This window comes from Suncus etruscus, chromosome X (assembly GCF_024139225.1).
Source record: "Suncus etruscus isolate mSunEtr1 chromosome X, mSunEtr1.pri.cur, whole genome shotgun sequence".
Lineage (NCBI taxonomy): Eukaryota > Metazoa > Chordata > Mammalia > Eulipotyphla > Soricidae > Suncus > Suncus etruscus.
The window spans coordinates 94,833,437-94,858,973 of NC_064868.1; the positions used below are offsets into that span (position 1 = coordinate 94,833,437).

The following is a 25,537-nucleotide window of genomic DNA, read 5'->3' on the forward strand; positions in this document are numbered from 1 at the left end:
GTTCTCTGTGGCCCCCATTTCCCACTGGGGCCATGGGAGCAGTGTAGAGTGGGTAGGGCTGAGTGCAAACTCAGAAAACAGGCAGAGCAGGCAGGAAACTGGACCAGGTTTAATGCTGGAGGCCCCAGTTGGCCATGGAGTGCAGTCAGGCTGGGCGCCAAGGAGCCAAAAGTGGAGGGCAATCTGGGGCCTGGCCAACTGTCAGGAATGTTGAGTGGGTGGGAGCAAGCGATGGGAAGGTGATGCTGGCGGCTGTGGTCATGATCCCAAGCTCACCCCCAGGGTGGAGCATTTTGTGGTGGGCTCAGAGCTTGTGGGGGTTCACCCACTTGTAGGTGCCCTCATACTGGAAGCCAACTCTTTTCATCAATTCGTCTGCTTCTGTGGGACCGCGGCTGCCATACAATGGGACAGGATGAAGGGAGCCATAAGGGTAGGGGCCTTCCCTGGGGTGCCCCTCATATTCCTGCCTCGGGGCTGGAATGCCTCACCTGCCATAGATGTAGGGGATAGGTGGCATCTTCTCCCGCTCGATCTGGTGTAGCAGTGGCGTGAAGATACGCCAGGCCTCACGCAGCTCATCACTGTGGGGAAGACGTGACTATGAGGGAGAGGGCAGGGGCTGGGCAGGGGTTCTCCAAGGAGGATGCCTCACCTGCGCACGAAGTGCATCTGGCTCCCACAGAACACATCGAGGATGAGGCGCTCATAGGCATCAGGCAGCTTGACGTTCTTGTAGCGGTTGCCATAGGTGAGGTCAAGTTCTGACTCTTCAGGGCTGAAGAACATTCCAGGCTTCTTCGTCATCATCTTGGTGTACACAGCCTCGTTGGGCTGCACACGGATCACCAGCTCATTGCGTTTGCACTGTTTCTGGAAAATGTCGCCGGCCACATCCCGGAACTGCAGCCGCACTTCGGCCTTGCGCTCATTCAGGGCTTTGCCACAGCGCAGAATGAATGGCACCCCTGGGGAGGGTGACAAGTGAGGGTGTGCTGGGTGGGCCCAGGACCCCTCCCCATACAGCCTTGGCACCACCTACCTTCCCACCTCTCGTTCTGCACATAGAGGACAACTGCAGCGAAGGTGGCAGTGGTGGAACCTGGAGGCACTGTGGGATCATCCAGGTAACCCTGGGTGGCCTTGCCCTCTGCCTCCGGGTTCCCCACATACTGGCCCAGCACAACATTCTCTGCTTTCACTTCTGAGATACACTGCAGCACCTTAACCTGCACACAATGGGGAGACACTGCTTGGAAACTGGGCAGCCGCAGGGGCAGGCTAGGCTGCCAGGCCTACTGTGGAAGGGGAGTCTCTATAGGCTGCACCCTACCTTCTCATTGCGGACATCATCTGAACTGGTGGAAGCGGGCTTCTCCATGGCTACCAGGCACAGCATCTGTAGCAGGTGATTCTGCATCACGTCCCTGCACAGGAGAAGGGGGAACACACAAGGGAGTTCACCTTATGCCTGCTTCCAGTGACCCCAACCATCAGGAAGATTGGCTCCGCTGCTCCAGGCCTTACCGGATGATTCCAAATTCGTCAAAGTAGCCTCCACGGCCCTCGGTGCCAAAGGGCTCCTTGAAGGTGAGGATGACGCAGGCGATGTTGTCCCGGTTCCAGATGGGGCCAAAGATCCTGTTGGCAAACCTACAGAGGGATGGGGCTACAACCAGGTCCCCTAGCATGTGACATGCCCCATACCCACACCCTGGCAGGCCGGGCACACCTGAGCACCATGAGGTTCTGCACCATCTCTTTGCCCAGGTAGTGGTCGATGCGGTAGATCTGCTCCTCATGAAACAGTGACGAAATGTGGTCTGACAGCTGGTTGGAGCTCTGCAGGTCCCTCCCGAAGGGCTTCTCCACAATGACGCGGGTCCATCCTCTACAGGGAGGTCACCCACTACTGTTGCCCCCTGACCGCCTCTGCCCACCCACCTGCAACCAGGGAGGTGGTGTGGAGTCGCTAACAGGGTTCACTCTACCCACACACTGTGGGGTTTGGCTAGGGCTTCCAGCGCGGCAAGCAAGCAGCAGGATGCTCATGGAGCCACACTGCCACCTAGAGGCCCCCAGACAGGGATCCCGGCCACCTGCAGGATGCAGGGTCTTTCATGGAGCCACACTGCCACCTGGTGGCAGGGACAGGGAGCCTGCAAACCAGCAAGGAAGCAGTTTTTTGGAGCAATACTGCTGTCTCCTGGTGCCTGAAACTGTAGGCAGTCTTGATTCTGGGGGACAGAGCCGAGGGTAGGGAGAATCCCCCTTTTCATATTAGTACAAAGCCTCCAGGGCCCACTTATGTGGTCTTGTTCCCTTAAGTTCTCAGGAAGAGTAGCAGAAGGGCCTTACGTGGGGCTCATGCAACTCTCTCGGATGTGCTTGGTGACTGCCTCGTAGACTGTGGGGGGCAAGGCCAGGTAGAAGAGGCGGTTGGACGGTGGACCCCGTTGCAGACTGCTCACGTGCTGGTTGAGGCGCTGGTAGGAGGCACTGTCATCATATTGGCCGGCCACGTAGGAGTTCCGGGCAAAGAAGTCCTCCAGCTTGGCCTTCTCATCTGGGGAGGCCTGCAAACAAGCCACAGGCACTCCCCATCAGCTCACCCCCCTCAGGCCAGGGAAACGTGGGAAGGGGGGCGGCCCAAGTCACTGAGCTGCAGTGCAAATGCAGCTTGTGGCTTTTCTAGGATTCTGGCCTGGGGCTCACAATAGGAATGAGGTAAGGGCAGGGAATGGGTCTGGGGTAGCAGTGCCATTGTGGTGGCATGACAGGGGTTCTGGGGCAGTTCACCTTGAAGAAAGGCTCGCTCTGTTGGCGGATGGCGGCCACGGTGAGTGAGGAGCGTGCGTAGCCCACGATGAAGGTGTTTTCAGGCAGGAGGCCATCCCGGAAGAGCCACCTGAGGAGCAGAGCAGGTACTGGCAGATTGCAGGTAGTGGGACCCAGGTGTGTGGGGCCCAGGGAGGGGAGGGGGTTGGCTTACCAAAGGGTGGGGTAGATCTTCTTCTTGGCCAGGTCCCCCTGCGGCAAGCAGACAGACAGTGTGGTCAGCTCTGGGCCAACCTGGCTCAGGATTACTGCCAGTCAGTTGGTCAACAAGGAGCTTGAACTTGGGCTGGGCCCAGCTGTCCCCCAGCCCAATTGCCACTGTCTTGCCACAGGCCCTGTCCCCTGCCCCCACCCTCGTTCCAGGGCAAGCAAATGGAACCACAGGCCGTGCGAGCGAGCGAGCAGCTCGTGTCCTGGACAGGCAGCGCGGTGGACATGAGGTTAGCCCAGGCACGGGGGTCCAGGGATTCTGTGGCATGTTAGGAAGAGGAGTAGGAACCAGAATGGGCGAGTACTGCACAGTCTGTCACACGCCAGAAACCAACCCCACAACGACACAGCACAGCTGGTGTGTGCGAGACTCAGACAGCCCACCTTGGCCACGTGGCTGTGCCAAAGGCACCGAGAATTAGAGTGCAGCAAGCACACGCGGGGACCACACCACGGGCCGTGCACCACCTGTCTGCCCGCCTGACAACGGAGACGCAACGGGCTGGGCCAGTCCGACCTGCGGAGACGGAGCAAGGGGCTGAGTGAGTGTGAGGAGCCACAGAAGCAGAGGCATAGTACTGTGGGGCACTTGGTCCCACGGAATATGCGTGGCTGGCAGTGATGCGGACATAAAAAGGCAAAGTGAGGCAGCTGGACCTGGGAAGTGGGATCCTAACCCAGCAATCAGCTCTTGGCTCAGCTTATCAACAGAGAGATCAAGGAGCTGGAAGAATTCACTTTTGGCTAGGTTTATCAGTGTGAAGTCAGGGACCTCTTCTTCACGATAAAGGCTCCCTGGGAAAGTCCTGCACACCCTGCACAAAGGGAAATGGCCACAGATCCTGTGAAGCAAGACCAAGGGGACGATGGGGGAGGGGAGGGTCCACAGTTCCCCAAAGCATTAAGGCCAGTGGGAAGGTGTAGGCCTTTTACTCACATTCACATCTCTGTATACGTGTGGTGCCTCTCAAAGAGCAAAGAAAATCCACTCGGGGGTAGGTAGGGGAGGTGGGTCTGAGGCCTGGAACCCTGCAATTCATCCACCACCTGCCCAGTTCCCTGAGCACTCTGTGACCATGTGTGGCCGAGGCTGTGACCACACGAGAGAGATATCAACCCTAAATGGGCTGCAGCAAGGCAGTCCTTGAACTCAGAACACTAAGTGAGGTTCTAGCAAAAAGGAAACCCATGGAAACCCAAACTGAGGCCCATCAGACAGGAAACACCCAGCAGTTCTTTCCAGAACATGCAAGCCCCCTGCTGGGTGCCACATGGCCAGGCTACCAAATCCAATGGCAGGGAAGCTTCTTGAACAGACCAAACAGCCAGTACAGGTTGCCTGGCACAGGGTTGGTACTGTTCGAGGATGAGTAAATTGTGGAACCTGGTGCTGGGAGGCAGAGTTAAGGATCATGTGACCCCTCCAACATCAGCACACACATGGGAGTGAGATTTGTCGCCCACATTTGTGGAGGGCAGGCAAGTCCCTCTGGACAGCTGCCAGTTCTGGCTGGATCTGGAAGCTGGCAAAAGTTCACATCAGGGGGCAGAGCCACAGCTGGGCTCTGGAGTAGATGGATGAAGAAGACTGTCCCCATCTCCTGTTGCCCACTGCTAGAAGTGCCACCTTGAGACTGGCCCCAGGACAGCTCCCTAGGCTGCTGAGTCACGGCGCCCCACGCCCCGCACCCCGCTGTTTGCTCTTGCCTTTCCTTGGGGATTAACTACTCATCCAACCTGCTTGCCTTCTTGGAGCTCAGTCCCTGGACACAGGCATGAGCTTAGGGCGGGGTGCACCTCCCATCCTTCCCTGCCCCTTCACTGGCCCCAAGGCAACTAAGCAGAAACCAGTTGCATAAAGGGGGCAGCATGGCGGAAGGCTTGGGGTCACCCAGGTCAAGGGTCCTTCTGACTGTTCTGGGTGTGGCCCAGCTCTGGCCAGTGTCCAGTTGGCAGCTGGCCCCAGGTTGGGCTGCTGGGGGCTGCTGAGCAGTGAAGCTTGCTCCCACTCGGGGCGTTGGTTCCGCACACCACTGCCAGTGAGTCACGGCCTTTGGGGGGAGAGCAGCGTCATCATGACACAGCAGGAATCTTATCAACCCAGGGGGCAGGCATAGGGTGTGGCCAGGCCACCTTGGGGTCCCTGCTGCAGCCTGGTGAAGGGCGTGAGTACCTCGAGTGGGTGACGGCAGAGGGGGAAGTGGCAGAGTGTGGACTGGGCGGGATGTGCCCGGAAGGAAGCTGGGCTGGCAGGCAGGGTTAGGCAAGCCGGTGAGGTCGGCTGGGCAGAGGCAGGGGGGCGCCTGCCTTGAGGGTCTGTGTCACTCGCTGTCACATCTGGCTGAGCTCCAAACATACTTAGCCCGGCCAGCGAAGCTTGTGCATGGCAGGTTTTGGAAGCTGTTGTGCCACCAGCCAGGAGGCATGTGGTGGGCAGTGCCAGGTATTGCGGTGCCAGGCCTGGCAGGGAGCCCACAGGAAACCAGGGGGTGCTGCCTCCCCAGGGCCATGGAAGCTAAAGGGAACTTCCACTGTGGCAAGTGTAGCTGGGCTCCAGCCCTGTGGGAGTGGCCCTAGCTCTGCAAGCACTGGAGACTCAGAGAGGGCAGGGGATAGCTGCAGGCCACACAGCAGGCTGGGATGTGTACCAGAAGCTGATCACAGGGGTGGAGTGGGGGCAGTACCCTCGATGCTGCCAGTGGTTGGGCATTGAGCCTTATCTCCTCCTAGGCCCAGAACTGTGTGGGATTGCCCCAGGGCTTCTCCCAGGCACTTCTCTTCTTGATAGTTGGCTTGTTCCAAGTGTGCTCAGAATCACCAAGCTGGTAGAGCAAGGCTACTGTGTCCTCTGCTAACAAGGCCAACCACCCACGCTGCCAGGCCCTCGGTCACAGCATAGCCTCCCCGTCGCCCCCGCCCTTTCTGCTTCTCTTTGGCCTCTCCCATCATACCCAGGGACAGTCCCACAGGTTAACAAGGGGGTGTGCAGCTGAATCCACCTAGGGAGCTGGGGCACAGTGATGGTGGGTAGGACCAGATTAAGTGTGCAGGGAATGGCTGGAAGTCACCAGAGACCTTGTGTGCCATCTAAGTGTCCAGTCATCCTGCTCCCATATAAAGATGTGCCTGACAGTCCCCCAGCCTCCAAGCCACAGCTGAACAGGGACTTCTAGGCCCAGGTGTGTGTGCACTGTGGGCAGTGCAGGATTCAGTAGGTGGGTAGAAGTGGCCCCAGGGCAATGCAGAGCACAGCCCACTCCGTGGCTTTGGGATCCCGACCAGCAGCCTTGCTTGGAGTTGGCACAGAAGACTCACCGAGGCCCCCATGATGATGAAAACGTGCGTGTCCGATGGGTGGAAGGCATGATCCTTGTACAGCTCTTCCCGCAGGATCCCGCACACCTGGGTGCGGCTCAAGGCCACCTGCTCTGCCATGACGCTCACTGGTAGCATAGGAACAAGAGAGCATGGGAAGTTGGTCCCTTTCCCCAAGGCCACTCTGGCCTCTCACCTGACAGTACCCGATGATTGGAAGTGGGCGTGGGGAAGATGGGTAGTAGTGGAGTGGGGGTGACTAATTCCGTGCCCACTTAGGGCAGCTGCCTTTCACGCGGCGCTACTCAAGGATTCCAAGTACGAATCTGGGAGCATCGATTGGGCAGCCGGCAGATGCCGGTGCAGGTGATGGGAATGCAGTCGGACAGGGCCTCGAGGGCGAGCCGTCAAGTGCCGGCCCCTTCGGGGTCTCCGTGTCCCAGGGGCTCCACGGGGCGGGGGAGGGGAATACAGGGGACAAAGGAGTCAGTTAAGACCCTCTGGAGCCTTCCCAGTTGCAGAGAGTAGCAGCCTGAGCAGTCTCCTGCGGCCGCGCAGGGCCCGCCTGCCTCTTACCTAAGCCTCCGTGCGGTCGGTAGCGCCTGCAGCCCCGGAGTTCCTGGCAGTTTCCGGGGGCTGCGTCCCGCCGGCCCATTTAACCGGTGGGGGCGGGAGCCTCGGCTGAGCTGACCGGCCTCAGGCGAGGCTGGGAGGCGGGGCCACAATGTGCCCCTCCCACACGGCGAGGCGGGGCCAAGGCACGGCCAGGTGCGCGCGCACCCACGGCCTTCCCGCCCCGACCCCTCCCACCCCGTGTGCCCTGCCCCTAGAACACCTGCGCCTCGGGCCGCCTGGGCCTCTGTAGCCATGGCTCCGCCCAAAGCTACTTGGGCCCTCCCGTGCGCCTTACTCGCGACCCTCGGAAGGCCCGGCCCAACCCACCCTCAGTCCAGCTTTCCTGCCAGAGCCCGGCAGCTAGGCGCCCTCGGCACGGCTCCACTTCCGCTGCAGCGTGGCCACGCCCCTGGCCTGCAAGCGGGCCCGAGTAAACCCCGCCTCTGTCCAAACAGTGGCCGGCGACGGGTCAAACCTGGTGGGAAGGCTGGCCCTGTCGTGGCTCCTCCCCGGGTACGGACTCCCAGCAACCCGGCTACGGGGAGTGCAGGCCGTGCAGCGCCAACCCGCAAAGGAAGGTTACGGGCGGGGCATGTCAGTGGGGGTCGCCCTGCGGGCCGGGGGAAGTGGCTCAGCTCGCTCTTCCCGCCCGAAGCCGCCTCCATCGCACCTCAGACCTCTGGCGGTGGGCGGAGCTTGTCTTCTACTTCCGGATCCCACTGCTTTGACGCCGGAAGCAGGAAGTGTCTTCTGTCACCGGACGAGGGAAGGGCGGCCACGGAGCTGGGACTTTCTGCGGGCTCCGGGGCTCCAGGAGCGCTCGCGTCCTGCCGCTCCGGCCTTTCTCACTACAGACCGACTCTCCTGACAGGTTGTAGCATGGGTGGCAGTTCCACTGCCCCCGAGACTTCCCCAGATGTCGAGGTTACCAGCCCCCTTCTGCCCGACGCTTCTCAGGCCGTCGGAGCAGGGCCGAACCCAGGACGTCGGGGTTTTCCGCCTGTAGCTCCTTCGCTGACGCTAAGTCTAACCACACCCCAAATTCTCTGTGACTGTTGAGTTCGGGGACTTTCTGTGGACCAAACCCAACTGCGTTCGGGGTGATCAAATCCCTTTAGAAGGTCTCATTCCACGACTAAGTATCCTTGTACCTCGGGTGCTTTCGGCTTTTTTTTTTTTTTTTTTTTTTGCGGGGGTACACGCAGTGATGCCCAGGGGTTCCTCTTGGCTCTGCATTCAGGAATCACTCCTGGCAGGATTCGGGGGACCCTAGGACATTCTGGGGGTGGAACCCAGGTCGACCGCGTGGAAGGCAAACTTTCTTCACTCTGCTATTGCTCTTGCCTTCATCGGGTGTCTTCCATTGCTCACTTGTATACAGGGAGCGACAGTTATCTCAAAATTATTTTGAGCGCCGACCTCAAATTATTTCTGTTACTTGGAGATCTAAGGGTTGCTCTGGCATGTTGAAGAGCAGCTCGGGGGACACTACTGAGGGGAGCAGCCCTGGAGAGGAAGCAAGTGGGGATGGAATAGTCTCAGAGGTCTGGAGAGGGATTTTGATATTGATGGATTTTGGCATTGGTGGGTTTGGAGAACGCTGATATGGCTCTAAGGATGGATTGGTATTTACCTGGCTGTTTACCTTGGAGGCTTATGTGGTCTAAACAGTGGTGGCAGAGTACAGCAGGTGACCTATTTAGATAGAGCTAGTTGCTTTAGTTCAGGTGAGAGTTGAGGGTGCTTTGAACGATCGTTCTAAAAACTTGGAGAGATGTGCCAGTGAGAAATGGTGTTCTCCTATTCCTCCCAGTGTCACAGAGATGAGTTGTTTGGCTTCCTGCTGGCTCTTCTCAGTAATAGTTGTATCATGGAAGGTCTCACCCACTGCAGGTGTATATACCGTTCATTGTGTTTGTAATTGCTGTGGGAAGATTGATCCAAGGCCTCAAATATACAAGCCATATACAAATATACATATACAATATATATACATATATACTCCCTGAACCATGGAACAGCATATTGGTGGAGTCATCACTGTTAATTACAGGGTGTTTTCATCATTCTAGAAAGAAAACCCCACAGTATCATTCATTCTCCTGGCCCCTAAGAGCCACTGAGTTTCCTATCTTTATTCTTTATCTGTTCCAGACATAGTGGATAAATGTAGTGATATGTACAGTGTTTTGTGACTGGTTTTATTTCTGCTTTGGAGGGTGGTAGGTCAAACACTCATTTCTGTTTGGGGTGAGTAGACCACACCCAGCAGTGCTCAGAAATCACTCTTGGTGATGCTGCGGAACCATCTGAGGTACTGGTATTGAGCTGAGCTAACTCTCATGCCAGGCCAGCACTTGACCTCTGTCATGTCTCTGTTCTCTCATCCCTGTTTTACCAGGTGCAGGTCTCAGTTTTGTTGGTTCCTTGGATTATGACATTTGATTGGGGTTTTCACTAGGGCTGCTGTTCGGAACACTCAGTGGGGTCTCAAACTCGTGGCCCGCAGGCCGTTTGCGGCCTTCCATACAACATTTTGTGGCCCTGCCCTAGAGGAATCTTTTTTTGTTTTGTTTTGTTTTAGTTGTTTGGGTCACACCCCCCAATGTTCAAGGTTTACTACTGACTTTGCACTTGAGGATCACCCCGACTTTGCCTCCTGCAGCCCCCAGGTAAATTGAGTTTGAGACCCCTGGTTTACATGTAGACATGCCTCTTCCTTGTTTGGGGAGATGTCTAGGAGCTCCTGCCATTATTTTCAAGTGAATTCCAGCCACCATCCATCAAGGTGGTAGAACATACTGTATTTTTCATTCTATAAGATGCACCTGACCACAAGATGCACATAGTTTTTAGATTCTCTCTTCCCCTGCACTCAGGCTTCAGCTCCAGGTGGCATTTGCTTCATAAGCCACACTTTTGGGGGGATGCATCTTATGGTAACAAAAATATGGTATATGTAAGAAAAGATTGTGGGGGGGAGGGAAAAAAAAGAAAAGATTGTGGGAGAAAATGCACCTGCAAGACTGCACGGAAAGAGGTCATGGGAGAGGCTGTGTTGCCTATCACTGCCCTTCCAGGGAGATGATGTGGGGCTGTGAAGGATTCAGGTTTTTTGTCCTGCCCACTGGAGGGCCCATTGGCTCTCAGCTGGTAGTCAGAAAGTTGGGGGGTCCTGAAGAGTTTTTGATTTGCTTTGGGACACCTGGCACTGCTCAGGACTTAATATTGGCTCTGTGCTCATGGGTCTCTGCTAGCTTATGGGGAGATCATCTGGGGTGCTGGGAATGGAAATTGGGATAGCCTGCCTGCCTGGGTCAGCCCAGGGGAGGGAATAATCTTTTGGTTTGTTTTGGGGTTACTCCCCAAAATAGCCATTTAGGGCTTACTTCTGGATCTGCACTCAGGAGTCACTAGTGGCAGTGTTCAGGGGACTACTAGGGTCTCCCTGGTTTTCCTTGTGTTTCTCTGGATGCTCCCTGATTTTCTACTCATGACACTGAAAGGCAATCCCTGTCGCAGGCTCCAGGTTGCTCCCCGAGAAGTGCTCCTTTTAGGTGTATTGAGACCTAGTGACTGGTCAGTTTTTTGGGTTCTGGGGGCTGGAAGGCTGAAATCAGAGGGTCACCAGGGGCAGGAATGTGGCTTAGGGCTAGAGCCCAAGTCTTATATGTCTAGGACTCTGAGTTCCACCCCCAGCACTTCTTCAAATACAACTTGGTGTATATGTGGTGGGCTAGGAGCACAGATCTGTCATGCATGAGGTTCAAACCCAGGTGTAAGCCTACCAGCCCCCAGAACTGCTCAGAGAGAGGAGAGACTCCAAGAGAGGATACTTCCTGGATCCTTCCTTCTCTTCTTGTGGTCCGGGTGTTCTTGGCTCATGTCCACTCTTTCCTGATCTCTGGTGCTTTCTGCAGTTTCCTCCTTTGTGTGGTTCTGTTACTCGAGGGACCTCTCCAAGGTTGGCTGTGTGTGCCGAGTCCCCTCTGCTTGGCTGGAGGTTGGTAATGTGTGCCAGGGAGGTTCGAGACACTACATCTCCCTCCCAGAGGAGCGTCTTGAATCCTCTCTGTCGAACTTTATTGGAGGGTCTAAGGCTACTTCCAGTGAGAAGCAGTGGCCTGATGGATGGTGCTGGTAGGCCTGGTAGGCCCATTGGCGACCCGAGTGGCGCTCAGGGGTTCCATCTGTCATTTCCTGAGGTAGCGATTTCTGATGCCACAGTGTGTCTTGCAGTTGCCTGTGTGTTGGATGAGCAGACTGCCCCGCAAGAGCCCACCTTGTGAGATGGTACAGCCGAGCGGAGGCCCGGCCGGGGAGCAGGACGGGCTGGGTAGTGACGCCTCCCTGGGGAAACCAACCATGCCACAGCTGCCTGGGGAGCCCAGTGGCCCTGACGCCTTCCAGCGCTGTTTGGAGGAGAACCAGGAACTCCGAGGTGACAGGAATGTTTGGGAACTTTGTGATTGTGGAGGCTGGGGCCTGGGCCCCAAAGTCTTAGTTGATATCAGACTGCCACCTTATCTGCTGGTGGGGCCCTCCTGAATGCCCTTTCCTGGCCTGGCTTCCCAGTAGGAACAAGGGACTGCCTTCTACAACCCTCTTGGCTGACCCTGCACGTGGTTTGTTTTGAGGGTTCCCCTGGGGTGGCTTCTTAGCCTGCACTCTGCTGTCTCCTGCCAGATGCCATCCGCCAGAGCAACCAGATGCTGCGGGAACGCTGCGAAGAGCTGCAGCGTGTGCAGGGGGGCCAGCGGGAGGAGAAAGACTTCCTGCTGCGCCAGTTCCAGGCTGCACGTCTGCTTGTTGAGAGGCTGCGTGCTTGTATGCAGGAACTGCGGCAGCAGCGTGCACAAGCATTGCAGGAGTTGGAGCACCTCAAGAGATGCCAACAGGTAGGGGTCCTTCGAGGCAGGACTTCCTTCAGGAAAGGCCATTCATGGGGGGACAGCTGTCCCCTGGGCACCTGGACACCTGGCACCTCGTGGAGGTAGGCAGGTTGGAGCCTGGTGTGCAGGCTGGACCTGCCCCTTGGTCCTGTCTATCCAGACCCTAAGTCCAGCTAGGGCTCCTGTGCACTCGTTATTGTGTGGGGACACCTGATGGCAAGAGATGAGGGAGATGCTTGTTCTGTACACAGCCTAGCCATCCCTGCTTTCTGGAATTTTCTAACATTCTGGGCTCCACTCTGAGCTATTGGTAGCATGGGACATCATTACACTCCTCTTGGCTCAGGCATTCCTGTGGGAATTGTGGGCTGTAGTTTCCCAGTAGGTCAGGGGTCTCAAACTTAATTTACCTGCGGGCCGCAGGAGGCAAAGTTGGGGTGATCCTTGAGTGCAAAGTCAGTAGTAAGCCTTGAACATTGGGGGGTGTGACCCAAACAACTAAAACAAAACAAAACAAAAAAGATTCCTCTAGGGCAGGGCCACGAAATGTTGTATGGAGGGCCGCAAACAGCCCGCTGGCCGTCAGTTTGAGACCCCTGCAGTAGGGGTTTTTTTGGAGTAACCCCCTTATTTGGAAGCAAACACTGATTTCATCTGGAAGATTTCAGCTCCACCTTCCTGACAGGCCTATGGGTAGAGGTAGCACCCCATTGCAGCCCAGTGTGTTCATGGCTGGTGGTGCAAGGGGTGCTGAGACATGGGACTGAGGTGCATAGGGAATGCTAAGACTGGGTGTCCTTTAGGTACAGTGTGCAGTGGAGCATCTTTGGCCTTTTGTTGAAGTAGGCTCTCTGTTTAGGGGGTCCCTCCCCCACACCTGCCCTAATCCACTTGCCCCCAGAAAAGGAACCTGCTGAAGACCTCAGGTTTGCTCAGCAGCAACCCAGGGGGTCTCTGGCTGAGGGATCTGGGGTAGTGCTCATTACGAGGGCCTGCTGGTATGCCCTTCTATGGGTCTGAAAAGTGGGATGATGGGGTTTGGCTGGTGCAGGTGGGCCCGCAGGGAAGGCCAACATGCATATGTGAGTGTAGCAGCTGTGGGCTGGAAGCCTCTGTCTGTTGCCTCAGGCGGCGGTGCTTTGTCCTGCAGCAGATGGCCGAGGACAAGGCTTCAGTGAAGGCGCAGGTGACATCCCTGCTGGGGGAGCTTCAGGAGAGCCAGAGCCGCCTAGAAGCTGCCACGCAGGAGCGGCAGGCTCTGGAGAGCAAGTGAGTGGGTTCTATGCAGGGCTCCCCAGATACACTGGAAGGCCTCTTTGGAGTCTTCTGGGCGGCACAGACACAAGCTGGGTGGGACCTTGGTCTATCCCCCATCTCTGGCAGCAGGGAATCCACACCTGATGCTTGTGTTGTGCGCTAAGTGGAGCCAACCCCTTCTCAGAGGGAAGCAGTTGTGGGCAGCACAGGGCCCAGGATGCCAGGACACTCATCACCACCCTTCTTGGGATGCCAGGATCCCAGCGGGAGTTTGTACCCACTGTAGCCCTCTAGACAGATGCTTGTAGTTGGCACCAGGGTGTCTTGGCGGGTCAGGGGAGTAACTCCCCTATTGCCAACTCAACCCAAACTTTCCCCCATAGATTCATCTGTGCCCAGCAGCCTGGCCAAGCCTCTGTGGTATCCTGTGCTCCTTGCACACACAGGAACTGCTCAGCGAGGGCCAGTGCAGTGCTGACTGAGGCTGGGCCTGAGGGCAGTGGAATGTTGATGGCGCCCGGCAGTGCTGGGGCTAGCTTCTTAGGCTCCTTCTGGGTCCCGTGTACCTACTGGGGTGGCCTTTCCCTGGCTCCCATGATGGCTGGCAACTGCTGCCTTGCACCATGCCCATGGTGACTTGTGTCTGGGCACCACCTCCTGTCCAGAGTTCCCCATGCTCATCAACTATGTGAAGGTTGGTGTGGATGGCTGACAGAGATAGGGCTGTGGGACTGTGAGGGCAGACACAGGACTTCCCTGGCCCTGTCAGACTGGCTCTAGGTCTGCCCTCTCCGCTTGTCCTGCCCGAGCCCACCTCCACACTGCTCCTCCCGATGCTGCTGGCTCTGCCCTGCCAGCTCCTACTTGGAATGTGGATCCCTAGGCCTCTTTGTGCCCTGTTGGCTCTGATTCGGCTGGGCTGTACCTCCAGTAGGGCCCTGCTCTGACTTCCCCTTTGCCCATGCTAGGCTGCGGGTAGCCAGTGAGCAGGCTCGGCTGCTAGAGAGTGAGCGGGAGGCATTGCAGCAGCAGCACTGTGTGCAGGTGGACCAGCTGCATATGCAGAATCAGAGCATGGAGACAGCATTGCGCATGGAGCGCCAGGTGGCGACAGACGAGAAGTGAGTAGCTGGGGACTACCTGGGTACCCTCCTGCCAGCCTCTCTGACTGTAGGTGTGGATCTGCCCCCGTTCTCGGTCCAGCCACTTGTGCCCTTGCCTACACAAGACTGGCTCTTTGGAAGAGGAGGGGAATGAGTTGACCACATATGTTTCCTTCCATCCTTTGTAATGGGGCTTTGCGGAAAATATGGTTTTTGCCAAGCATTCCCCCAGTTGAGAGCCTGAAAGCTTTCAGAACACCCCCAAAGCCTTCAGGTGGGTGAGTGTGAGCTGCTGCTGTCCTGTAGGCGGAAGCTGGCACAGCTGCAGGTGGCCTACCACCAGCTCTTTCAGGAGTACGACAACCACATCAAGAACAGCATGGGGAGCAGTGAGCGGAACCGGGTAGGCTGGGGGCTGAAGGTGGAGGGAGGCTTGTGGGCACAGGCTGCTCCCCACTGCCCTGTTCTAGCTCTTGGCTCAGTGTCTGCAGGCCCCGAGGAGCCCCAGAAATGTTCCTCCCCTTGGTAGATATGTACTGGGTCACCAGAGGGGTCTTTAAGCATGAGGAGCCCAGGGGCGACCACAGCGGAAGAGCTGGCAGGGCGGCTTTGATCTTGTTGGGAGCCGAGGTGGGGGCGGGCAGCTGAGTGTGTTCGTCAGGGTGAGGTCTCGGGGGTGGGGGGAAGGTGTGTTTTGTCATGTGGGCAGGGGGCCACCCACAGAGGATCAGCCAACCTTGGACCCGGGCCATCTCACCACATGCTGGGCTGGAGTAGAGCCTGGCTCTGTGTCCTGAGAGTGAGTGTTATACGGGTTGTGAGCTTGTGCCTTTCTCCGGGAGCCCCCTACCTCTCCCATCATGCCTGCGCAGGGCTTGCAGCTGGGGGATCTGAAGCAGCAGTTGCAGCAGGCTGAGGAGGCGCTGGTAGCCAAGCAGGAGGTGATCGACAAACTGAAGGAGGAGGCAGAACAGCACAAGATGGTGATGGAGACGGTGCCGGTGCTGAAGGCACAGGTGAGGGTGCTGAGTGACTGGCTGGGCAGGCCCCTGGGGAAGGGCTCAGAGGGTGGACTCTGGCAGGTGCTCCGTTGCTTTTGCAGGCGGACATCTACAAGGCTGACTTCCAGGCTGAGAGGCTGGCCCGGGAGAAGCTGGCTGAAAAGAAGGAGCTGCTACAGGAGCAGCTGGAGCAGCTGCAGCGGGAGTTTGGACGCCTCAAGGCCAGCTGCCAGGAGTCAGCCAGGTGAGCCCCACCCCCCCACCCAGAGGTGCCCTCTGTGCACCCTGGCTCCCACCTCACCTGCCTTCATTTTCCAAGGATCGAAGATTTGCGGAAGCGGCATGTGGAGGCCTCCCAGCCCCCCTTACCTTCAGTGCTTGGTGAGTGCTACCCTAGGCATGTCCAGGCCCCTCCAGGCCCGGAATCACTTGCTCACTGGGACATGCATTACTCTCTTGACAGATCACCCCTTTCACCAAGCCCTGCCCAATGCCAGGAGCCCCCCTGAGGAACCGCCTGACTTCTGTTGCCCCAAGTGCCAATACAAGGCCCCTGACATGGACACGCTGCAGATCCACGTGATGGAGTGCATCAAGTAGGCCTGGCCCAGCTGCTCGCCTGCAGCTCCAAGCTCCTTTCTTCCCAGTTAGCTGCTTCCACAGTGGCTGGGACCTGTTCCCCAGGTCCTTCACCATGCTCTTCCCTTCCCACACTCGCATCCTAGGGTTACATTCTGCAGGCATCTTTGACAGTCTTATTTCCTTCTTGTTGTTTCCCCAAAGCCTGGCCTGGTCAAGGGGCCGTGGCCATGCTGAATCGTGAGGAGCCCATGGCAACTATTTAGATTTGCTGTCATGGGCTCCAGTGTCCTCAACTCTTCTCGTTTTTTTGCTTGGTATATACCAGTGTCCTACCTGCTGGGGCTGGACTGAAGTGTGCCTGGTAGCCCACACGTGGGGTGTTGCTTTGCTTTGTGGGCTTACTCTCCCCCAAGTCCTAGGACTGGATTGAAGTATACCTGTTTGCTCACATCTGGGTGTTTTTGGTTTGTGGGCATAGTTCCACTGCCCCCCTTCCATCTGCTCTGTGCCTGATATTGAAGGGTACCTTGCTACTTGTACCTGTTTTTTTTTCTTTTTCTTTTTTCTTTTTTTGGTTTTTGAGCCACACCCAGCTATGCTCAGGGGTTACTCCTGGCTATCTGCTCAGAAATAGCTCCTGGCAGGCACGGGGGACCATATGGGACGCCGGGATTCGAACCAACCACCTTAGGTCCTGGATCGGTTGCTTGCAAGGCAAACACCGCTGTGCTATCTCTCTGGTCCCTGTTTTTTTCTTTACTAGGCCATACCTATTAATTCTCAGGGCTTACTCCTGGCTCTTCACTCAATAATCACTCCTGGCAGTGCTCAGAGGACCATATGGACTGCTGGGGACTATCCTATTCACTCACATTTGTGAAGCTTTCCTATGTACAAAGCTGAAATAGGGGCCAGAGAGTACAGCATGGAAGGTATGGGCCTTGCAGATGGTTGACCTGAGTTTGACTCCTATGGTCCTCAGAAATCCTAAGGAATAATCCCTGAGCACAGAGCCAGGAAGAAGCCTTTGAGTATAGTCGGGTGTGACCCCTGCCCCCAAAACAACTAAGATGCCCTGCCCTCCTCAGCCTTGAGCTAGGCGCCAATCTCCAAGCCTTGTCACATGCCCAGAAGGCTGGGCCCCTTGATCTTCCCGGCCTGGTTTGGAGTGAATGTGCACCACACAGTACCTCCTCTCCCCCACTCCTTGATGGCTCACAGAACATACCTAGTCCTGGGGTATGTGTCCTGCTGGGTCTTGGGCCAACTTGAGCTCAACCAACTACTGAATGGGGCAAGGGAAGTTCAGCCTGCCTTTGGGGGCCTTACCCACTTCCTCCTGAGAACCTGGCCATGCGTGGGCTGTGGTTGGCTGCAAGCTTGCACCTGCTCCCTGGGCGTGGGGCCGGAATTAAGTGCCTCACTGTACTTAGGGAGCGTTTTTAAGTGCCTGTAATTTCCACAGTAACTTCGATACCCAGAAAATATATGTTGCTGTGAAGTTGGCTGTTCTGTGCTGCCTGCTGGGAAATCTCTGCTCACATATTGCTCTGGCACAGACTCAGTAATAGCAGTCACCTCACCATTTGGTCACATTCAGATCAGCCCCATGTTCGTCCTGTGGCTTAAGACCCTTCATCTCTTTTGGGCAAAAAGCACTGGTTTGGCATCTGTTTCCTAGGGATTCCCAACAGCACCATGAACAGCACAGGGTAGCCCAAGAATGTACCTTGCATGTGGTGCTCAGGGTTCCATGCCTGATCCCATAGTTCTTTTTTGTTTGTTTGGTTTTTGAGTCACACCTGGCAGTGCTCAGGGGTTACTCCTGGCTCTATGCTCAGAAATCGCTCCTGGCAGACTCGGGGGACCATATGGGATGCCGGGATTTGAACCACTGTCCTTCAGCGTCTAAGGCAAACGCCTTGCCGCTTCACTATCTCTCCGGCCTGATCCCATAGTTCTGAGTACTGCTGATTGAGAGTCCCCATGCCCAAAGAAGAACATGTGGACCAAGTGTGGTAGGTAGGAAACCTTCCTAGCCTGTTAGTGAACCCCAAGTATCCAAGCCTTGGCTCAATGGAATGGGGTCTTTGATTGTCAGCTGGCCTTGGATACCCAGGCCTGACAGCTCAGACCCCACGATATGCCTTGGTGGTTTCAGTGTGTCTCATCTGGGGTCCTTGGTTGTGGTGTGACCTGAGCAGGTAGGGTTTAGCCTCAGGCTGAGTTCCAGGTAGCAGCATGCAGGGATTGGTGTCTGGGCCTCTGCCTTTGATCACACCCAATGTGGAGCTGGAATACCAGGTTTCCAGTTAAGCCTGGGCAGCAGGTTCCATGATAGGGCCTGTTTATACTGCCAGGGGGTGTCCCTGTGCACTTCCCTGTCTTTGAGGTCTGCTTTGCTCACAAACCTATAGGAACACTGGGGAGCCCCAGCTCCAAAGTAGAGGTATTTCTGTTTATGTGCGTATATGTGTCTCACCTAGGGAGCCCCAGCTCCAAAGTAGAGGTATTTGTGTGTGTGTGTGTGTGTGTGTGTGTGTGGTTCACCTGTGCACTCCCCTGTCTTAGAGGAAGACTGGAGAGCCCCAGCTCCAAAGTAGAGATATTTCTCTCTCTGTGTGTGTGTGTGTGTGTGTGTGTGTGTGTTGGAGGGAGCAGAGCATTCTTAAGAGCTCAGGAATCAGAAGGGAAGGGAGATCACATTCCCCAGTGTGAGCACTCCCAGGGATTGCAGCCTTGTCGCTGCAGTCAGCCTGGCATGTGCTCACAACCAGCTCACTGGTCCTGTTGGTTGACCTGAACCCATGTGTCTGTGGTTCAGCTATGCAGTGAGCAGGCCTGGAGCTCCTTGATTCAGTGCCAGAAACGTCATTACTCATGGAAATCTGCAAGTCATCCTACATCAGTAACATTTGGGACTTCGGAATCACACCCAGTTGTACTTGGCTCACCCTAGCCTTGGCTCAGGAATCAATTATGCTAGTGCTCAGAGTACCATATGGAATGCTGGGGACTCAAACCAGAGCCAGCTGCATACAAGGCACACACTTGACCTTTTCTACTATTATCTCTGACCCTGATAATGCACTTTTAAGGCTGCTATTTGTTTTGTGATTTTTTTGTGGTCCCGAAGGTCTCACATTTCCAAGAGAAGTTCTTCGTCATGGGGCCACCTCCCAACTCCCTTCAAGCTGGTTTGTAATTTTGTTTTCAAGGCTGAGCTGTGGACACTTGCAGATGTGGGGAGGGGAAAAGGCTCTTGGGGTGGGTGACACATGGTGCAGGGGCCATGCTGCATTTGATGCATCAAACATGTGCATTGTTTGTGCAGCTGTGCCCAGCAGCCCCCAGGGAACAATGTTCCCATTAAAGCCCTGCATATTTTCTTGTAGAGGGACTGGTGCTATCTCCAGGCGTCTTCTGGGCTCTGAGTTAGGTTCCCAGTACTGCCTGGAAGTGAGGAGCCCTACCAGGTGTGGCCCTACAGCCTCACCCCTACACCATCCTGGGCATGCTTGGCACTACTAGGTCCAAGGGTGAGGCTGTTAGACTTGCTTAGCCAGCTGGAGAGTGGCCAGGTGTTGCCCTGACTCCCGGCTGCAGCCTTCCTATGCCAACTCTGAAAGGTTTGGCTTTCTGGGAATGGGATGCCAGGATTGGATCCCATGCAGGTTCTTGAACATGAGAAGCATGCACATGTACTCTGCCATTGAGCTCTGCCCACATCTGTCGCAATGGAGTACTTGTTTATGCCCACAGTCCCTGTGCCCCGAGGACACTAAAGGGAGCCCATGGAATGGATGACGGGTGTTCACAGGATAGAAATGGGGTCCTGCACACACGTGGGCGGGGATCTACTACCCAGAGTCCTGTCAAAGCAGTGGCACTCAGGTGGGAGGGTGGAAGTGGGGAAACAGACTTCCCTTGGGGCACCTTCTAGTAGAACTTCGGAACAATCCTAAAATACTCCAGAGAACATGAAGCCCTGTTTGTGGAATGGGGGTTCTGTGGGGGTGACTGGGTCTCCTTCCCCTTTGTCACCTGAGCTTGCTGGCTCATGTCTGAGACATTTGTCACTATGTGCATCACTCCCTACTCTTTGCTTAGGGATCACTCCTTGTGGAGCTTGGAAGACCATATGGAATGTCAGGGATAGAATTCGGGTCGGCTACATGCAAGGCGTGTGGACTGCCTGTCATACTATCTTTTGGGCCCTTATTTTTGCATGTGCCCTATCTAGTGTGCACTGCCTCAGGTTAGGCACCTTTTCCTGCCAGCAGCTAGGCTATGTCCAGTAGGTGGCAGTGTACCCTCATACATGGCTCAGCTCCAGTGCTTTCAGGGCTTTTTTTTGGTTTTTGTTTTTTGGGCCACACCCGGCGGTACTCAAGGGTTACTCCTGGCTGTCTGCTCAGAAATAGCTCCTGGCAGGCACGGGGACCATATGGGACACCGGGATTCCAACCAACCACCTTTGGTCCTGGATCGGCTGCTTGCAAGGCAAACACCGCTGTGCTATCTCTCCGGGTCAGGGCTTTTTCTTCCCAACAGTCATGTTGCCACAGTGGGGTTATAGGCAGGGAAGGCCACATTGCTGGGAAGATATGATTTTTGTCTTATATAATCACCAGGGAGCATGACAACTATTTTGAAGGCACCTTTTGGGGAACGACTTGTTTTCTGGGCCACATCTGTTGGGGTTCAGGGGTCACTTCTGGTGGGTCATCAAATTGGGCTGCCTCCATGAGAAGCCTGAGCCCTAGTCAGTTGAACTCTCTGGCCCTTGAGGGACTCCTTTGTTTTTTGGTCACACCCGGCAGCGCTCAGGGCTTACTCCTGGCACAACACTCAGAAATCGCTCCAGGCAGGCTCTGGGGATCATGTGGGATGCCAGGATTTGAACCACTGTCCTGCATGCAAGGCAAACGCCCTAACTCCATGTTATCTCTCCGTCCCCTAGAGGGACTTCTTATATCTGTACTATTAATAATCTGGGGGAGCTGTTGGTCCATACCCATCAGTATTAGGGGGCTATTCCTAGCTCTGCTCAGGGATAATTTCCGGCCGTGCTTGGAGGATCATGGATGAATCAGGGTTGGCTGCATGCAAGGCAAGTGTTTTACCCCTGTACTATCTCGGCCCAAGGCCACTCTAGGGCCACCTACTCACTTTGGCCCCTTATGTCCTTATTTCCCTATTTGCCAAGTGAGCAAAATACCATCTTGGGATCACAAAATTAGCAATAAAATGTTTCCTTCAAGTGTCAAAAGACCTGTTCATGCCATGCCGAGAAATGGGTTTCCATTGCACTGTAGTTAGTTGGAATTGAACAAGTGAAGTCTGGGCCAGGAAGGAGCCCTGCCTTGTGTCAGAGACACTGCAGAAAGTGAGCAAATGGACAATTATCAAAGAGACGTGTGCTGCATTATCCTTTCCCTGCAGTCAGGTTGAGCTGAATGCTCGAAGAGTGGTGGGGAGCTCCTGCATTTTTGGAGGGTGAGTTATTGCTGGCTCCAGATACCAGGAACAGGGGGCAATACAGGGGGGAGTGCCTGCAATACTTCAGCTTCCAGCTCTACTTCCGGGCAGGGTTCACTGCAGAACAAGCCCCTTCTGTGCAGGGACTAGCAGTATCTCGGCAAGAACCACAGAATATGAGTGAAATATCTCCAAAATCTGAAAGCCACTGAGAGGCCCAAAGGAACAACACAGGTGTTAAGGCATTTGCCTTGAACTGCATATGGTTCTCTGAACTCCACAAGGGGTCGCTCCTGAGTACATAGAGCTAGAAGTGGTCCCTGAGGATCCCATTGTCACCTCCAAACCCAAAGGCAGCAAAAGAAAGCAAAGCAGGGGAGAGGCAGTGAGCCAGAGCCCGAAGCTGCATTGTCACCCAGCCGGGCTACTTCAGAGCTCTCTGTGAAGAAAGCTGAGTTGGGGAGCTGCGTCAGAAGACCCCTTCCAACAGGCTGAGGATCTGAAAGAAACTCCTGAGGGGAGCCCAAGTTTCTCAGCTCTGAGAGGGCCCAGAGATTGGAGTGGTGTTCATGCCATATGTAGGCAGGCAGTCCTGGAACTTCCCGTCATAGGGCTTCCACGGGCAGACTGGACCCTCAGTGTCTTGTTCTGCCCCCAGGGCTTAGGCAATCCTTGGCTTCTGGACTTGCAGCCTCTTTCCTCAGTCCCAGTGTGTGTACTGCAGGCACCCCCCTTCATTGTCCCACAGCCTGGGGAAGGCAAGAGTTCTCGCTGAGGTGTGCAAAGAAAGAACCACATTTCAAAGATGGGGCTCAAAAAGGGGTTCACAGCACTGTCCTGACTGCAGGGGAGATGAGGACTGTCACATAACTGTGTGTGCCGGTGGGGTATGGGGACCGCTTCCACTTTTGGCCAACTTAACTGTCATGGATATGGGGACAGAGGGCTGTGGAGGGACTCAGTGGCCCTAAGCTGGGCCTTCCAGAACACTTTGGGCAGTGCAGTGGCAGCAGACAAGACCAGGGCTGGTGGTCTGGCTCAGCTTCCACTGACTTAGTATTGGTGGGCATTTGTCCATGTTTGTGTGGTTCGTCTGCTTGGACTGGCTGCTTGGACTGGGTCAGAGAAAGGCCTTTTCCTGCTCAGAGAGATGCTGGCCACCCCACTGTGGTTGGGTAAGGCCCACACAGATTGGGAGCATGGGGGTCTGGCTAGGACCCATGTACACATGGGAGAGATCTGTTCCACAAAGGCTAGGGTCCACATAGGCATGGCTGGGGCTTGAACCCAGTCATGGCTCTAGTCTGTGGCTAATGAGTACATATTTTGGGGGGACAAATAATGAGTTGGTTCTAGGTCATACACAATGGGAGTTGTGCTGGGTCTGTGCGGGGTGGTCACAGTTCACGGGTGGGGTGCATTGGGGAAGGTCTGTGTGGGTTTGCATGGACTTGGGTCAGCCCTGTGAGAGGAATACCAGGAGGTGACTGAGCACCCCTTGAGGCGACAGTAGTTGAGCATGTGCACCAGTGGAGAGGCCGCAGATCTGAAGAAATAGTGTGGGCTGTGTACTCGCATTGGATAGAGCCCTTGGTGGGAAGCAGTCAGCAGTCGGGAGGCAGCGCAGGATTTCTTTGCACATATGCCTTGGTTGCCCTTGGCGGGAGAAGGAACTTGTTTTCTGAAGCCTGGTGAGGCGATGGTGTGGCTGTGAGTCAGGAACTGACGAGGATCATGCCAGAGGGCGGTGCTGCCCGGGACCAAGTCTTGAAGAAGAGCCTGGCCATGCTCATGGCCCTGATGATGGTGGCGAGGCTGGTGATGTTGATGTTCTCTACAGTCTTGCTATCCCCAAAGCTTCAGGAGCCCCAGAGGGCCATGGTGTCTTGTGGGGGGCAGTGAGTGCTGCTGACCAGGGTTAACCCCACGCCTGCCAGGCCTGTGCATTGCCAGTGCCTGGCAGAACTGTGTGGACGGCGACCATGCTGCCCAGTTCCCAGCAGTTCAAGTTGTATTCTTTTCTGAGCATGAGGCTGAGAAGCAGGGTGGGGGTGGCTGGATGGGGACTGCTCGGGGTCAGAAGCGATGGTTGGGCCTTAACCTATTGCTGCTGCCTGTGTGTGCCATTCCCCACGTCCATGAGTGCCCAGATCACCCATTGGTTCCTGGTTACCACCGAAACAAACTCGCCGGTGCAGCAGGAGTACTACGTGGACGGTCACTGCTTGTTGATGTGAGTTGGGGCAGGGGGGAGGGGCGCCCAATGCCCAATCTCCTCATCTAATGACCCGTCTCTTCCTCCCTTTAGCAAAATGCAGCACAGCCCTCTCAGATCCACGACCACCTTATCATTTGTCTTGACCACCTCTGCTTGGTGATAAGAACCCTGCGGTTCCTGCTACCCTCTTTCTTCAATAGGTTTCCCCTTGAAAAGTGGGGATAAACCTTCTGTGCCCTGCCCTGGAGAGCCCACCAGCCCCTGATTGAGTCGCCATTTTATTATGGGGCGCCAAATCTTTGTTATATTGGCTGTGAATACTCAGGGCCCCATGTTTTGATTAAAAGTTAACCTACAGAAAATTACTTTTTTTTTTTTTGTTTTGGGGTCACACCCGGCAGCGCTCAGGGTTTACTCCTGGCTCTACGCTCAGAAATAGCTCCTGGCAGGATCAGGGGACCATATGAGATGTCGAGATTCGAACCACCATCCTTCTGCATGCAAGGCAAACCCCCTACCTCCATGCTATCTCTCTTCCCCCCAGAAAGTTACCTTGATAGTTTTTTTCTTTTTGGTTTTTTTTTGTTTTGTTTTGTTTTGTTTTGGGCCACTCCTGACAATGTCCAGGGCTTGCTCCTGGATCTGTGTTCAGGAATCACTCCTGATGGTGCTCAGGGAACATTATGGGATACTGAGGATCACACCTGGATTGACTGCGTGCAAAGCAAGTGCTTTATGCACTGTACTGTCTGGCCCCAGAATTTGTAATATTTTTCTTTTTATCTAAGCTATGCTCAGGGCTTACGCCATCTTGACTTTGCACTCGATCATTTCTGGCCATGCTTTGAGGACCCTGTGGGATGCTGGGGAGCGAACCCTGGTTGGCTATGTACAAGGTAAATACCTTATCTGCTGTACTATAGTTCCAGGCCCCATTTTGGAATTTTATTCCCATCAAGTGCTAACACATTAATATATACAACCAGAAAGCAAGGAAATCTGCTATGGATGAGCCTTGATTACCTGCTAACAAAAGTTTGGAGATGATTAAACTTTGTGAATGAAATAACCTTTAAATTTTTGGTACCTAAAGGCTGGAGAGAGTACTTTCCTTGCACTCAGTCAATCCAGGTTTGATACTCAGTACCACATATGGTCCTAGGGCCAAGGTAATAGCTCCAAGAGTTGTAGCACATGCTAGGCATACACAGAGTCCCAGCCTTGATTCTGAGCACTATGTGCCCCCCTCCAAGAACCATGAGACATAGCCCTAGGAGCTCCCCAGCAAGTGAACTATCAGGTATACTTGAACTTGCCTTTCAGAATCTAGCATTAAAAACTCATATATGGGGGCCAGAGCGGTAGTACAAGTGGTAGGGTGTCTGCCTTGCACATGCTAGCCTAGGATGGACTGTGGTTCAGTCCCCCAGAGTCCCATATGGTTCCCCAAGCCAAGAGCGATTTCTGAGCACATACCCAGGAGTATCACCAGGTGTGGCCCAAAAAAACCAAAACCAAACCAAACCAAAACAAAAAACCCTCATATATGAACAAGGCAGGATCAAACATGGTAATTACAGTGTTGCTTTTGTATCTTTTAAATAAATTGTGTTAGGTTTTGGGGCCACATCTGGTGATACTCATGGCTGACCCCCAGCTCATGGCTTACTTCCAGTTTTCAGGGATCACTCCTGGTGGGGCTCAGGACAATATGGGGTTGTGGAGATTGCACATGGGTTAGCTGCATGGAAGACAGATGTCCTAGCTTCCATATCTACAGTCCCCTATCTTGTTCCCTTGAAGTCTGAGCAATGGGATTTGAAGCTGAAGGTGTGTGTATGCACCTGTAGAGGAACATCAGTAGGCTCTACCATCCTGCCTAGCTCTGTCTTGACCGCTGTGACTGTGATTCCAGGGATAGGTGTGGGGCTCAGGTCTGCTCCATCAGTACTCTCCACCCAAGCCTGCCAAGGTGATCCCATTAAGACAGGGGCAGGGGTAAGGACAGGCAAGCACTGCATAGGA

General features: G+C 55.1%; 2 protein-coding genes and 1 long non-coding RNA gene across 7 annotated transcripts; 2 read left to right on the top strand and 1 right to left on the bottom strand.

Annotated features, from left to right (window-relative positions):
• Positions 1-90: 90 nt before the first annotated feature.
• G6PD (glucose-6-phosphate dehydrogenase) lies at positions 91-7,654 on the bottom strand. 4 transcript variants are annotated; one of them, XM_049767050.1, is made up of 13 exons: positions 7,454-7,588; positions 6,364-6,491; positions 3,433-3,565; positions 2,993-3,030; positions 2,800-2,908; positions 2,359-2,576; positions 1,733-1,891; positions 1,528-1,653; positions 1,334-1,427; positions 1,043-1,229; positions 656-968; positions 492-584; positions 91-395 (listed from the first exon to the last, which is right to left on the bottom strand). In XM_049767050.1, exons 2-13 carry the CDS (start codon positions 6,411-6,413, stop codon positions 305-307), a joined length of 1,611 nt encoding a protein of 536 aa, XP_049623007.1. In that variant the 5' UTR covers positions 6,414-6,491; positions 7,454-7,588; the 3' UTR covers positions 91-304. The 4 variants fall into 4 exon arrangements, with proteins under 4 accessions (XP_049623007.1, XP_049623006.1, XP_049623004.1 ...); XM_049767049.1 differs by lacking the exon at positions 7,454-7,588 and adding an exon at positions 6,940-7,096; XM_049767047.1 differs by lacking the exon at positions 3,433-3,565 and having other exon boundaries at positions 7,454-7,654.
• IKBKG (inhibitor of nuclear factor kappa B kinase regulatory subunit gamma) lies at positions 7,585-16,359 on the top strand. 2 transcript variants are annotated; one of them, XM_049767057.1, is made up of 10 exons: positions 7,585-7,849; positions 11,218-11,419; positions 11,665-11,876; positions 13,021-13,139; positions 14,096-14,248; positions 14,537-14,633; positions 15,103-15,246; positions 15,333-15,475; positions 15,551-15,612; positions 15,695-16,359. In XM_049767057.1, the coding sequence occupies exons 2-10, from the start codon at positions 11,233-11,235 to the stop codon at positions 15,829-15,831; spliced, it is 1,254 nt and encodes a 417-aa protein (XP_049623014.1). In that variant the 5' UTR covers positions 7,585-7,849; positions 11,218-11,232; the 3' UTR covers positions 15,832-16,359. The 2 variants fall into 2 exon arrangements, with proteins under 2 accessions (XP_049623014.1, XP_049623013.1); XM_049767056.1 differs by lacking the exon at positions 7,585-7,849 and having other exon boundaries at positions 11,100-11,419.
• Positions 16,360-18,130: 1,771 nt separating this feature from the next.
• LOC125999090 (uncharacterized) lies at positions 18,131-18,918 on the top strand. Its single transcript, XR_007492095.1, has 2 exons — positions 18,131-18,352; positions 18,475-18,918. It is a non-coding gene; the product is annotated as an uncharacterized LOC125999090 (long non-coding RNA).
• Positions 18,919-25,537: the final 6,619 nt, after the last annotated feature.

Excerpts from the sequence above, each read along its gene's own strand:
- G6PD (XM_049767047.1), bottom strand. The coding sequence starts at position 7,643 with ATGGAGGCGGCTTCGGGCGGGAAGAGCGAGCTGAGCCACTTCCCCCGG. Across the intron at positions 3,031-6,363 it reads TCATCATCATGGGGGCCTCG|GGGGACCTGGCCAAGAAGAA; the intron begins GTGAGTCTTCTG and ends TGCTTGCCGCAG. Across the intron at positions 2,577-2,799 it reads AGAGCGAGCCTTTCTTCAAG|GCCTCCCCAGATGAGAAGGC; the intron begins GTGAACTGCCCC and ends GCTTGTTTGCAG.
- IKBKG (XM_049767056.1), top strand. The coding sequence starts at position 11,197 with ATGCCACAGTGTGTCTTGCAGTTGCCTGTGTGTTGGATGAGCAGACTG. Across the intron at positions 14,249-14,536 it reads CAGGTGGCGACAGACGAGAA|GCGGAAGCTGGCACAGCTGC; the intron begins GTGAGTAGCTGG and ends GCTGTCCTGTAG. Across the intron at positions 15,247-15,332 it reads TGCCGGTGCTGAAGGCACAG|GCGGACATCTACAAGGCTGA; the intron begins GTGAGGGTGCTG and ends TTGCTTTTGCAG.